The 15873-nt window shown below is 32.5% G+C and overlaps 1 protein-coding gene across 3 annotated transcripts in view; it reads right to left on the bottom strand.

Annotated features, from left to right (window-relative positions):
- Positions 1-15873, bottom strand: part of LOC129988111 (cell adhesion molecule DSCAML1-like) — a 578154-nt gene that overhangs the window by 366057 nt on the left and 196224 nt on the right. For all 3 annotated transcript variants that reach the window (XM_056096237.1, XM_056096239.1, XM_056096238.1), the window contains exon 3: positions 6150-6314. In XM_056096237.1, the coding sequence (XP_055952212.1) occupies positions 6150-6314 (165 nt within the window). The remainder of the gene's footprint in view (positions 1-6149; positions 6315-15873) is intronic.

Below are 15873 nucleotides of genomic sequence, written 5' to 3'. Positions count from 1 at the left end.
TATATGTTCAGGGATCGCCAACATAGCAAAATAATATACGTTCTTGTTTTTATGTCTTCCTAACGGGCGAAATTAATTAGGTAATTAATGGCTTAAATCTAAATTAGCGAAACATGGATTATCCCTGAAAGAAGATATTGTATCCATAACGACTAATGGAGCAACAGTTATGGAAAAAGTTGGAAAGTTGATTGGTGCAAATCAGCAATTGTGCTATGCACATGGAATTCAATTAGGAGTAATAGATGTATTATACCAAAAAATAAAGAACAGAAGAATCCAAATACTGTGGATATAGAAACTCCGGATTCCAACTTTGAAGAAAGTATGAGTGACAGTGATATTGACAATGAAGATAATGACAATGTAATTGTTGTAGAAGATATTGCTAATGAGGATGAAATATTAACCATCAAGAATTGCTTCCTATAATTAAATATTCGAAAAATTGTTAAGATATTTAAACGTTTCCCTATAAAAAATGATATATTATTAAAATATGTACTAGCTGAAAATAAAACAGAAAATATGTTAATATTAGATTATAAAACACGTTGGAACAGTTTACTCCTAATGATGGAACGATTTTTGAAACTGAGAAATCCAATGCAAAAAGCAACAATCGACTTAATATCCAAAACTATATCAGTCTACTTCCAATAAAACTGACTATTGAGGCATTATGTCTGAGAGATTCTAATTTATTAACAACTAATGCAACAATAAATTCCCAGTTACAGTCACTGAAAGAAGAACAAGCATCACTATCTGAAGAATTATATATTACATTGAAAAATCGCACAGAAGAAAGGCATACCGAAATAGAAAATGCCTTATGGTATTTACATAATTATAATGATTTTAAAAATGAAAAAGAAGAAAAAAAAATAACCAATTCAAATCTGATAAAGTTTAGAGTAAATTTTCTTAAAACTTTTTACCCACAAACCTATCCACATTCAGAAGAATTCGGTTCAATTATCGAAGATTATGATGTCACTACTGTCGATAGTGAAAAGGAATTGTCTCTTGAACAAAAATTAGAATTAGCGATGAATAAAAAAATTACAACGAACCAAAATACAGTACAGAAATCAGCTATATCCAAAACCATCTGACGGGAAATCGATTTATTTGAAGATGAGAGATTTAGAGGTAAATACTTGGAAAAAGTATATCGCGCATTGCTAATAGTACCACCAACTAGCGTAGATGCCGAAAGAGCGTTTTCGACAGCTGGTCATTTTTACACAAAATTACTTTTCAGACTTAATGACAGTACAATGGATGCATTATATTTTTTAAGATCACATTTCAAAAATTTGCAATAGTACCGCTGACTGAATAGTGATATTTACACTTTTTTTTTGTGATTTAAATAAGTTGTTCCTTTACTTTTTTGTGATTCTTTATATATTGTTATAATTTATAAGTTACATATTATTTTTTGTGATATTTACACTCTTATAAAACTGGTAAATAAAACAAAGAATCACCTGTGTTTTTTTTCCTTCTAAAATTCCTAATATCGGTATCAAAACCGGTATCCCGGTATTAACATCTAAAAAATACCGAATACCGGTATTGAAATTTTGGTCCGGTATTGCTATCCCTAGCCCCGATGGATTGAACGTACACCGGACCCTCTAACACGACGGTTCTTCGGTGGAATCGGGTGTCGATGCTGAAGCTCTCCGGTTCCAAAGCCGAGACCTTGCCACCAGGCCACCGCTGCCCACATCGTACTTGAAGTTAAGAAAATCGAGAAAATCTTCTCATTCAAGAAGCTGTGTTGAGTGTACATAAAGAGAGCATATTGACCGTCTTTTAAAAGTTTATAATCCTTTTTTCTTTAAACAGTATTTGAGGATTCCTGGAGAAAATAGAACAGCCAGGCTTCAACATTTCGCATTCATCACAGAAGCGAACCAAACAGATTTGTCTTCTTTATATAAAAGTGAAGATGTACTTCTTTGTTTCAAAGACAACTGTCAAGGATGCTCCTCCTATTGAAATGTTATCTATTTGCATGCTAGTATTTGCAATGATATTTTAAGTAATATTTGTATCAAGAAAGATACATTCTAAAATTATCATCAATATTTCCGGATTTAAAATGACAGTGAGAATAATGTATCGAATTTATTTTATAATTATTTACCGCTGTGCTTTATGAGAATAAAAGTGTCATCCTTTTTTTCTCATGAATCTTATATTGTGAAAAAGTTAGAAATGTCCGTTTCTCTTCTCATTCCAATGATACGTCTCATCATTATTTTCAAGAATGAATCGAAAAGGGAATCTTATTTTTAATATGCGCAATTTCAGAACAATAGTATCATATTTTTCTGTGTCTAAAAGAGTTTAGATTAAAAGAAACAAAATAGGGCATTTAAAAAAAAATAGAAAATCTTTTCAGGCACATAATGAGTCTGACAACATTTGAATCGCCTGTAAAAGATCTGAATGCAAACATTGAAAAGAGCACAAGGCGAGTTTGAATTCGCAAGCGTTCTGTGGTGCATATTTTTGCGAAAGGAAATATATTTAAATTCTTTCTATTTTTATTAAAATAAAATCGCTTTTGATTTTCACCAAGGATGGGATAGTCATTCAAACTTTTATAATTTCGAAACCACTTACATTTTGAGTAGAAAAATCTCCTCGTCGAACGTTTTAGAGTGTTGCATTTCATTCTTGTAAAACAAATTAAATATCGAAATAAGCAGTAACAAAATCATTCTAAAATGTTTTTATTAAATGTTGAAAGATAATCTTTGAAATCATGGTCATTTTAGGGCTATCTTTAGAAAGACAGCTCCTTTAATAATAGCCTCTTCTTCTATTGTTCCGGCCAATAAAGAAAAATGGAATTGATTTGTTCTTGTTGTTGCTCTTTCCATTTCTGACTTGAAAACGAAGGGAAAGTATGAATAAATAAGCCTTTAACTTCGTTTCCATAAATGACTGGTGACTGCCACTCTTTCAAACTGTAAGAATTTAAGATAACGAAACCTGACGAACAAATGAATCTAACCGCCTTTTAGAATAAAAGGACAAGACTTTTTAAAAAATGATTTTTTCTCCTTCCTTTTTTTTTATTATTTTTTGATGTTATAAAAGAAAATGAGGAAAAATGATTAAAGCCTCTTGTAAAGTAACTCGATTAAAACAGTTTTTCTGAACAAAATTTTATGTGTATTAAAAAGTAGAATTTTTAATTTCAATTGTTTTTTTATTACATTTTAGTTTTTAATTTATAATGCATCATTATAAACTTTATTGAGTTTGAGATGCATTTTTTTCTCAAATTCGAAATCAGTTCCGACATCTTCGATGGAAATCAAAAATTTCAATCGATTATCTGATAACTAAATTCTGAAACTATTCAATAGAGTGCATTATCTTTGATACTTTCATTTAGAATTCATTCTATTTCATGAATTAAAAATGATCTGTAGACGAAATCGATTTGTAACGTGAGTAGGAACCAATGAAAATATTATTAAAGCTCTTTTTCAATAGGTAAGAATCCTTTTTACTTGATTCCATATTTCACAATCCAGTTATCAATGCAAAAAGAGAACATACACAATAATCTATGTATTACATGCACAATGCCGGCGTCCTGGCATAGGGGTAGCGCGTCTTCCCCGTGATCTGGGCGTCCCGGGTTCGAGTCCCGGTTTGGGCATGGTTGTTCTATCTGTGAGATGTGTGAATGTGCCCTCCTGTAAAAAGGGGTTGTGCAAGCGAATGAGTGATGCGTGAGGGGCAAAGTCGTACTCTTGGCCCTAGTTGGCGCTGCTATAAAAAATAAGAGACGTTCCCCTCAGGCTTAAATCGCTGTCTTCGTAACAGTGGGCTTGTCAGTAGCAAGTGTCATAAGAAACAAACAAACATGCACAATATTCGTAAATACCATGCACATGAAAAATGTAAGTGAAACTTCCAGATAAACTACGCCTTTTTTCTCTGAACGTTTTAACTCAAAAGTGAGCTGTATTACAATAAGGAGTGGAATCTGAATCTTAATTTCAATACTATGATCAGAATAGAAAAATATAAATAGAATTATTTGATTGATCCCGATACATTTCCATTATGAAATGATTAAAATATGTTTAGAGATCCCTAAAAGTTTCACGAGAAATTCCGCCCTCTCATTTACGCATTTCGTCATAAGTGCTCTCAAACCAGAACTTTCGCGCGACGTCATTAACTGTCTTCGGCTGATGACGATATGATAAGAAGGTTTCTCACTGCGGAAGATCATAAAGCATTGGAGCTCCATTTTTCATTTTTTTTTATTTAAGCCTCATTAGGCATATCTGAAAACCACTAAATGTAGATCATTTGCATATAAACCTCATAAAAATGTTTTACTCTAAGTACCGCCTTAGGCGACAACGATGTTTCTATAGAGCATTTTAAGTCCTTTTGTTATCCAAATTCATTAAAAAAAAAAGATTTTCTTGGCGAGAAACGTGAGTACAAAATTTTTGTCATGTACTCCTTTTTTAAGTTTTTACTTTCTCGAATATGTAAAAAAAAGAAAGAAAAAAAAACGTATAAACAAAAATTCGCTTTTTTTAAGAAATGTATTTATTGGATCGATTGAGTGGTTTAGACCGAAATTTGAAACAAAGCTATTATTCTGTTATAAAGATTACATGTAATACGTTAATTCTCTATTTCGTTGCACTTCACACTTATCGAGCTCACACAAACAAAATTCCACAAATGCATGTTTGGGCTCAAACAGGTATAAAATGAGAAAATTTTATAAAGTCTTGAGGTTTGTGATGGCAAAGTATTTTCCAAATACATTTCGTCCTGAAAAATAAGAAGCGATAGCTAAGTTTCAACATTCCATGTGCATACTAGATAGCTTTCAATGCTGTTGTTATGGATATAGAGAAGAAATGACGAAGGCGAACTGAAATGATTTAATTTAAAATGATTTTAATTGTCTTTTCTAATAACAACTTTTGTAATAAGCTCTCAAACATTTTTTGTTAAATAAAATCAGTATTAGAAAGGCAGTCATAGAAATCATTTTTACAAATTATTCTTATTATATGCATCTAGCCAAATTTCATATTTCGTTATTTGTGCGAGCATGATGCTCTCATCTGGTGTATTCACTTTTTAACAGGACTTTTCAGGTGCATCAGAAGAGAAGAGATTAGAATCATACAGAACGCATGCTTGGTTATGGTATCCCATAAACACACATACACATTTGAGAATAGCAGAAAACGATTCATTGGTGCCCAATTGACATCCTTAATACTAATCAAATATTTTATATCAAGCATCTACACAATTTTTCTTTTTATCATGAACTCATTCAAAGAAACATTCTCGCATTATTTTTCGATTTTCAGCCTCTTTTAGCCTCTTTTAAACTAAACTCAATGAACGAAATAAAAAAAAAACTGCGAAAATATATTATTTAGTTAAATTATGCTTATATAATCATATCTCAAATCACCAAATCCTTTTCATTAAAGCAAATTAAACTGGTATTCAGATCATGCTAGTTGATATATCTCGGTACTCGATCATGTTTTTAACTTTAAAAGAACTGATTTCTTAACTTAAAAAAATTATAGAACTTCCTTACTCTTCAGTATTTTTAAAAAAGAAAAAAAAACTTAAAAACTCATGGCAAAGTTCATATAATTATCGCATGATTTATTAAACTGCTAACTTTTCTTTCATTTTAGTGAGCATGAGAGTGTCGGCTGCTCCAAAAAGTTTTTAAATACCATAATTTCTCAAGAAAAAAAAAAAAACTATGGATTTTAGTGAGGGTTTTAAAAACCGCGTAAAGCTAATTTTTCCGTAAATTACTAATATTTTTTGAGTAATAATACCAAACATAATTAAACCTTGCTAAAGGCAAATTTAAAGATTTAAAATGACTGTGAAAATTTCATTCAATAGGAAAGACCAAAACTTTTAGGTAATTCTTGATGGATAAAAATAAAACTATCGGATTAAGTGTCGCGAAAGCTTATTTAAAATCTTTAATATCTTTCTTAGTACCTAATTTGAAGAAAATCTATGGTATTATAGAGCAATTTTTAAACTTTTATTTCAATAGAATCACCATTTATTACGATTTTGCAAAAATTCACTACCTAAAGAGGTGGAGGGCTGAATTATCTTTCCCGAGGGCTCTTCTCTCCACGCCATCACAGTCACGTGCTCCTCCATGAAGCCCGGGATGTGGCATCTCAGCACAGCTGTACTGCCCGGTGGCACGAACTCGTCGTACACCTCGACGACATAGTGCTGGCTGACCACTACAAAAGAAAACAGACGCAGTGAATCAACTCGATTTCAAAAAAATTGATAAAGTGTTAAAAATTACATCTTTTAGTTGATATTTTTTAAACAAATTTCTTTAAATGTCACATATATAAATTATTAAATAAAAAAAAATCAACTCAATATTGTATTTCACTTTATAACCAGAAATTTTACGCTTTGTCGTACTTTTTAATGGACAACACTACGACATTTTTAAAGCAAGTGATTTTCAGGACTTACTGCTGGCTCGCTAATATTCGCTCGATTTGTAAATGCTTCAAGAATAATAAATCGTAAAATTTTACTTTTTATAGCATATGTAGCTTGGAACAATCAAAGCTGCGAGATCTATTTGAAATTTGATAAATTTTTTGATTCACACAAGGAGTGGAATTCTGTATAAATGAGTCGTTAATGTCTTTAATGTGCATTTGTAGGCATCTGTAAATGCTAGTTTCATTTGACTGAAATCGATGATGGCTCTTTAATTTCTTTGTATCTTCAAAAAAGTTGCATTATTGAGACCTTATCATCAATAAGCGTGTAATAATTTCAGCGTCATGCAACAATCTTAATTAGATTGGAAATGTGAATCTCAGGAAAATTAATTTCCTTAAAAAAACAATTTAGCCTGCCGGTTCTTTGGCTGCTTTTTACTTTCTTAGATTAGATTGGGAACAAACCCGTTTTAAACACAAATTAATACTTATTAGAATTATGCGAGAAAGTTTCGAGGAGACCACTCCCCTGGGTTTTTTTTTTTAATGGTTTAATTTTATGGTTTTTACTTTCTCCCAGTTTTTCCTTCCTTGCCATCGCATTTCTTCAGATAAAGCAAGCGCATCACCGTCCAGACTTTTATATCCGAACTTGATGTTCATTGAGCTGTGGCTTACACCTCCGCCAATGCTGTGGAGCTGTATGTATATATAAATCTCCTTGATTATAGATTATTTTCTTTGTGTTTGCTTCATTTACTTTGGGCATAATCTAACATGGCTTTAAAAGTTACCTTTTTTGTACTCTTAGTATATATTCATACGAAGTCAGCGGATAATATCTAAAACTGTATAGGATTCCTGAATAATGAAGACAAGATAATGAAAGCACTAATTAAGATTAATTTTTGAATGTAAACGATGTCTCATCTACTGATCCGTTATCAGCTACAGATTCCGCAATACTAAGCCGACTTACAGCTTTGACTGGTGATTAGTAAGATCCTTTTCATTTTTTCTTTTTAGTTGAATAAGTTGTCTTCCATTTAATCTAATCATAAAGAAGTATCTGCCATTTCGCAATATGGACAGAGGGATCTATAATCACTTTATTATTATCATTTATGCCTTTGCATTATTACTATACTAGCCGCCTTTGGCGACCAGCCGGTTCGCCAATCTTAATGTTCGTTAAAATTTTCATAATTAAATATATTATACAATTCCTACTTTAATAGCTTCTTCATCAAAATATTTTAAAACTTCAAATTTTGATAGGCATATAATTTACTCATAATATTATAAACGCCTTCAGTCATAACGTAATATGTATCTCTCTCATTTTCTGTTGGCTCCCATAGAATTTATACTTTAAATTAAAGTGGAAAGGATAAATCTGCAATTAATATAATAATATTTTTTACTGAAACAAAGTAATTTTTTTTTTTGTAATATGATTATTGAAAACAGTCACTGAGTGTTTAAACTTTATGGGCACTAAAGAATATCTTTCTTAATTTATGTAATATTTCAAAAATTTGTCAACAAAAATTTCTCAGATTCATCATGACCAGATTGATTAATTAACAATGTTTAATTTTAAATGCATCAAACACTAAAATAAAAAAATAAAAAAAACGAATCGTTTAAAATAATCGGTTGAAAACAGGTTAAAAAAAACTACTTAAAAGACGATGGTCTTAAAACTATAAGCATACACAAAAAATATATAACTAACATAAATAACCTTTAATTACAAAAGCATGCAACTAATCTAAAAATAATTTAAATCGTCCGTTGATATTGGTTGTCATGTCAACAATCAGAACACAATGCGCATGCGTGAATTTACAACGCTAGTTACGGTAACGCAAATGCGTGAGTTTTTCTAAGCCAGTTGGGGAAACGCTATGCAGATTAGAAATTTTTATTTCTTTATTCTGTTTTATTTTAATTCAAAAGTATTTCAGAATGAATCTGAAAGATCGATTAATTAACAATGTTTAATTCTAAATGCATCAAACATTACGAAAATAAACAGAATCCTTTGAAATAATCAGCCGAAAAATCTTAAGCCTAGCCTCATTACTGTTGGGAAAAAAAAACCTGAACTCTTACTCATTTGGTGGTAGGGAAAATGAATAATTTTTTGTCGGGAAAGTTAGCTTTTAATTAATAATTCAAATTCTAATTAAAAATTCAAAAAAAGGGACCCCAGGTGCACATTCCCGACCTCTAATGTATACATGTACCAAATTTGGTAGCTGTAGGTCAAATGGTCTTTTCTGTAGAGCGCCAACACACACACACACACACACACACACACACACACACACACACACACACACACATTGAACTTTATATATAAGTATAGATGTTTTTTAAAGCAAGCGAAGAGGGGAAAAAAACTATTCTAAAAAATTGGGTAAAGCCGGTGTTCTTATTAAATAAGTAATTTTTAAAAAAAATGAAACGAAAAAGGGGAAAAGTTATTCTATAAAATTGTGTAAAGCAGATGTTCTGTCTTAGAAACTTCTTTTCCCTTTCCAGCTGTGTTGCCATAGAAACCGGCGCACAGCTGTTTACACGTTTATGTTTATCTATTCAGATTTTATAACATCTAATCAGAGTAACGGTGAATATCAGTGTGTTCGTGTTCGTCAATAAATGTTAATTTTTTTAATGACATGATTAACGAAAACAGAGTCACTGAGCATTTAAACCTTATGGGAACTAAAAAATATCTTTCTTAATTTATGTAATATCTCAAGAATTTGTCGACCAGCCGATTCGCCAATCTTAATGTTCGTTAAAATTTTTATATTTAAATATTTTATGCAATTCCTACTTTAATAGCTTCTTCATCAAAATATTTTAAAACTTCAAATTTTGATAGTCATATAATTCACTCATAATATTATAAAGGCCTTCAGTCATAACGTAATATGTATCTTTCTCATTTTCTGTTAGCACCTGTAGAATTTATGCTTTAAATTAAAGTGGAAAGAATTAATCTGCAATTAATATAATAATATTTTTTACTGAAACAAATAATTTTTTTTATAATCTGATTAATGAAAATAGAGTCACTCAGCGTTTAAACTTTATGGGCACTAAAGAATATCTTTTTCAATTTACGTATTATTTCAAGAATTTGTCAACAAAATTTTCTTACATTCATCATGAGCAGATCGATTCATTAACAATGTTTACTTTTAAATGCATCAAACACTAAGAAAATGAAACGAATCTTTTAAAATAGACGGTTTAAAACAGGTTTTAAAAAAATTACTTAAAAAACGATGCACTTAAAACTATAAGCATATACAAAAAATATATAACTAACATAAATGCATTTTAATTACAAAAGCATGCAACGAACCTAAAAAAAATTTTAATCCAGTCCGCATCCGTTGATAATAATTCGTCAACACAATGCGGAATTCAGAACACGAAGCGCATGCGTGAATTTTCAACGCCAGTTACGTAAAGCAAATACGTGATTTTTTTTTCTACGGCAGTTGGGGTAACGCTATGCGGATTAGAAATTTTTAATTTCCTTTATTCTGTTTTATTTTAATTCAAAAGTACTTCAGAATGAATCTGAAGGATCGATTCATTAACAATGTTTAATTTTAAATGCATCAAACATTAAGAAAACAAACAGAATCGTTCGAAATAATCCACCGAAAAATACTAACCCTAGCCTCATTACTGTTGGGAGAAAAAAAACACGGAAGCCTTACTCATTTGGCGGTGGCGAAAATGGAAGATTTTTTTATCGGAAAATTTGGCAGTGGGGAAAATGGAAATTTTTTTTGGCGGAAAAGTTAGTTTTTAATTAATAATTAAAATTTCAAAAAAAGGGACCCCAGGTGCACATTCCCGACCTCTAAGGTATACATGTACCAAATTTGATAGCTGTATGTCAAATGACCTGGCCTGTAGAGCGCCAACACACACACACACACACACACACACACACACACACACACACATTGAGCTTTATTATAAGTATAGATTATTGTTATTCTATATTCTCTTTTTAATTCCAAGTGAAAGACATACTCTGTATCAAAAAATTCTTCTGTATGGAATTTATATGAAGAGCAAGTCGATTACGTTAAAACTGTTGTGTGATATTTGCACCCAAATTAGAACGAAAATGAACTCATCGACAGAAAAAAATATTTCATTAACAACTTTAATTGTCAGATTTATACTTATTTATACTCAGTTTAAAGCAGGGATTAAGAGAAGTTTGGACAATTTCCATTTATATCAGACATCGTTTACGAACAAATGCCACTTTTCCTCATTGTTAATAACACATTCTATCTTAGTCTTTTGAACATGTTTATTTACAGGATGAAAGATTTTTGCTAAGCTATTGATGCAAACAACGAAAAAGAAAAGAAAAAAAAAAAAAAAAAAAAAAAAAAAAAAAAAACGAGACAATGAAAGTGACAGAAATAATTATTACTCATATCATGTGGCAAAATGCACCTTGGATGCAAATTGTAGATTCCTCACATTCAGTAATTTGGATTAGATTAAAAATACGGAGCATTGCCTATGTATTTAGTTATTCCGTTCTGTACTCTATGCAAGAATCTGACTTAATCTTCTGTGTTTATACAGGGCTCGGAATATATATATGTAATGGTTTTTCTTAATTTAATTTAAATCCCAATTAATTTCCTATTTTTTTATCTTCAATTAACCTATATTGCTTTATTTGAAAATTTTCTCTTATTTATTGATCCAAAGCTCACTTTTTTATTTAATTATTTCCAACACATGCTCTAAAAATTGCTGACGTTTTAATTCTCAAGTTACAAGCGAAGGAATAAAACTCCCTAACGCCTACGGCCTAAATACCAAACATACCTAGGATTCCCTTCTTGAATCGACAAATGTCTAAGTAATCCCTGTAAGAGTCTCTAAATGCTCAGGGAAAAATTCTCACACTTTTCTCTTGCGTCTCATTGTAAACAAACGCGTTTGCTTAATCGTTCCTTCCACTGTACAAATCTGTCTAGAATCAAATACGCTCATCAACAACAGCCAATTTGGATTCCGTGAAGCTAAATTCTTAGATGCTTCCCTTAAAAAGAAGTTTGTTGAAAAATTTATGAAGGAAAAAAAGGAAAAAACAATATTCTGGCATTTTTAGAGGATATCAAAAGGGCATTTGATAATATCCAACACCATCCAGTGTCAAACATCCAGATAAATTCCAATGTCCAAAAATTTAAGAAACATCTTCGAAAACTGCTACATGCCAGAAAGATTATCCTCAACACACAAGAAAGATGGGCAATGAGAGAACAGCGGCAGGACTCCGCCAAAGATCGTGCAGTAATCCAGCTCTATGTAAACTGGTGCTAAATAATCTATTTAGTAAAATTTGGTCTGCTCACATAATTATCCAAACCTTCCCCGATAAGTTTGTTCTGGTTATTAAAGACCCCCTCCCCTAAAAAAATTTAGGACAGAATATTCAAGTATCAGTATCACAATTCATATAAATACTTATGAGTTGGCATAAATAATTTGCAAGTATCAGCAGGGAAATCCAACTTTATACTCTTTAGCAAATGTGATACAGGACCCTGTTTCCCTTTTTCTCCCAGCTCGGAGAAGAAGTAAAGCAGACACACACCGATAAATACCTAGGTGTCCACATCGATTACAAGTTGAAGTCAAACACCCGCAATTCAATTCCACAACCGCAACAATTCAATTTTCTCGAAATAGCTGTCAAGTCCTTTAGAACACGGCAAGAAAAATTTTGTACAGAATGGTCATTGAAAGGATGCTTGCACAAGTGTAGTGCCTCCAATCCTGTGGTTAGACTAGCAAAGAATTCAATCCCAAAAGACTCTCTTTTAGCAATTACAGGAGCTTTTAAAACCAGTTCTACAGCAACACTCCAGGCCTTCCTCGGCTTATCTTCACTTCACCTGTAACTCCAAATGAAGGGAAAAAGACCTAACTGTACAGGCTCCTTGGAATTGTACATGATATATCTCACATTAAAGCAGAGAAATACGAATACAGGATGACATGCTAGACGACACATCCCTCTAAATATATCCATTTATATCAGATCTTGTTGGAAGACGGTGGGTCACAGAAATTGGGACTTACGATATACACAGATGGATCAAAATTTCCACCAGGAGTAGGGGCTGCATTTTACGTCATTCAAGACGCAGATACTACTCGCCAGTGGATTAGTCTGTTAAAAACATGCGGTCTTCCAGGCTGAACTACTAGTACTCAATAAAGCAGTCAAATTTACAAACTCTCTCCCCACCTCAGACACTATTTATGTCGACAATAAAGCAAGTATATAAGCCTCAAATTCTTCAAAATCCAATAACCAACTAGTGAGAGACACATTCTCCCTCTTCTTGGAAATCATCACATTCAAATTTCATGGATCAAGTCGTTGTAGGTTATGACGGGAATGGACAAACAGCGGCTGGTGCGAATCAAGATCGAAATCTAGGGAAGGTCCCATGAGGTCATCTGAAGAACATCTTTCAAATTGAGGTGATGACAAAATGGAAAGAATGAGAAGGAGGCGGAACAGGCAGGTTTACATTCAATATAATACCCAAAGTTTCTTCTCACAGGCCCAATTGGAACAAAGCATATGCCTGTTTTTCACTGGACAAGGCCCATTTGGTCAACTCTCCTTACTGTAACTGTGGGGAGATAGGTTCCCCATTTCACTATGCCATCAACTGCATGCTAATTCTGCCCAGGCACATGCGAAAGCCATAAACAAGTCTTGAGAAAGAATCGTATAGGAGAGTTGCATCGAATATCCTTTCTCGCGGCAAAATCCACGCTATAATAAATCATATTCACAAATACCAAGACCACTCAATAGCTAAGACCAAAATGTCACTCATCAAAATCAGTTTAAATTCTTCATCGTAACTATAATACCCCATAGAACTAGCTAACCATGCTCTCGCAAAGGAAAACAGAAATCATAAAAAGCAGGATCCAGACAATAGCTACAGATTTCTGATTCTATATACAATATTTATATATGTCATAAAGAGGCTTGCAATGTTAATTATCAATTTTCCTTTTGTTATTATTAGTTTCCAATGTTATTTATCCTTTACCTTTACTTTTCTTCTTCAGTTCACTTAATAATCTCTATTTAATTTAGCCACAGATAACGGCCTCAAAAATGTAGAGAGATTGCTTCTATAAATATCAACGTTTCTCTGTAAATTCAACCTATTCCCACTATTTGTTTTTAGACATATTTGTCCCTTTCATTTAATTATTATTTTGCTAAAACTTTAAATGTAGTTGTCTAGTATGTGACTTCAATGGGATTCTCTGTGGAGGTCTGCTGAATGGTTTGCCATATCTTTTTTTCCCTCCTTTCTTTTCTTCCATCTTATGCCCATTCAACTGGTTATTATAGGCACCGTTATCAGCTGTAGATAACGAAATATTGTAGGCACACTGTGCCCAGGAGGGCGCTAAGTTATGTTTAATCTTTGCTCTCCAGTAGAAAAATAAACTGTTACTTCCAAATTGTCTTCTCTTTTTTTTTGGCCATTCATCTGCAAAACTATATATTTATTTATAAAATTGACATTGATGCCTTTTTACCTTAACGCAGCAAACATGTATTTCGAAGGCGAAAGCTTATCCAGTGTAAAAATGTGAATGATATAATCTAGGAGAACATGATGACAAAATCTATGTCATGCTAGATAGTCATACATTTATCGTCATGTTTTTAGGCAAGCAATACTTTCAGATGCATCGACACTTCAGAGGAAATAACATTAACGCGCATCTTTGATATAATAGAAAGTTTTAATTTAGTGAAAACATAAGCATTTCCTAAAAATCCAACTAATACACTCTGTATGAAAAGAGCATCGAAAACACAATGGAAAAATAAATTGCCGGTTCCGAATAAGGTGGCGCCGAAATACAACAAAGTATCATTAAATGTAAATTAAAGGCTCCGCAACACCGACCCATTAGTCGGGAAGTTATTTCCAATCGCTCTCCTCTGAAAAGAAATCCGCATTCTGCTGCGGGATTAAGCATTAAACTGGCGAAACGCTTTTCCGAAATTAATAAAAATGCACAATGAACTTCCCTTTTTTGCATTTCGCCGGCTATTATGGAAATGTGAAGAGAAACAAAAGCCATTTCAGCGGAATCTATAGCGATATCATCATTAGTAATTGTCGGGGAATTGTTCGCTGATAAGAAAGTTGGCACAAAGGAGAAATTAACGGAGGGGGAATCATTTCTATTAGAGAGGGGATACCTTTTATTGTTTTATGTTCAAAATAGATAACTTTCCTCCCTTTCTGAGGGGAAAAAAGGAAACAAAGAAATAAACGCTTTAACTGTTCCAGAGGAATATTAAAAGAGTAGAAGAGGAAGCTCAGTTTAAAGTGGATCCCAGTCTTTAAATTATAGCCGTGTTTTTTCGAAAACGAAAATTAAGAATTGCTCTGGAGTCGGAAAATTAAAACTTGGAAAACATTTTAGGTGTTTCGATCGTTATAGAATTTTACTTGCCAGTTTCAAAGTCACAGCCCATTTTTTAACGTTTATGTTTAGAGGCTGAGAAAGTTGAATAAAAAAGAATGCTCATAAATTGAATAAATTAGGGCAATTGATTTTAGCTTCAACATTTAATTTTGTCTTGGACAGACAGAGACAGGCCATGCCAAATTCGACATTCGGTTTCCTTGTTATTCAACAATTATCTCATTTGTCACTGAAACATTCAATTAGCGTGAATATTCTCCTCTCGATTTTCTTATTTTCCAACATAATTTAATCGAGGATAGTGCAATAAAATGAATGGAATACGAACGTCGAATTTTTTTTCTAGAATCTGATGGGGATCTCCCTCAGAAGGCATCAGATACGAGGACGAAAAACCGCCAAATAAATAATGGAACATATCTCTCCCCTGCAGAAATGATGATGTACCCAACGCGTGCGACGACTCATACCTCCTAAGCGAGGAGTCATTGCATGAGCTGGTGAAGGCCATTTTGTAACTGACCTTAATATCCGTATAAATATTCTGGTGACCTATCATTCAGATAAACTAGGTGGCCAAACGTCATGCCGGGGTATATATTTTGTTTCTTGCAATTTAAGCTTGCTTAGCCAAATTAAATAAATTACTTAGGTAAGTTTCACTTATCTTAGTTGTTACAGTTTTAAGTTACGGCCCTCACGTACACGAAAGCATACAGTTCGCACACAGGGATCAATAGACTGTGAAACAATGAACAGATTTGGCTCAGAAGTTGCT

Source organism: Argiope bruennichi, chromosome 10 (genome assembly GCF_947563725.1).
Source record: "Argiope bruennichi chromosome 10, qqArgBrue1.1, whole genome shotgun sequence".
Taxonomy (NCBI): Eukaryota; Metazoa; Arthropoda; class Arachnida; order Araneae; family Araneidae; genus Argiope; species Argiope bruennichi.
The sequence above is the reverse complement of the archived record's forward strand: the minus strand, read 5'-3'. Positions and strand labels throughout refer to the sequence as shown.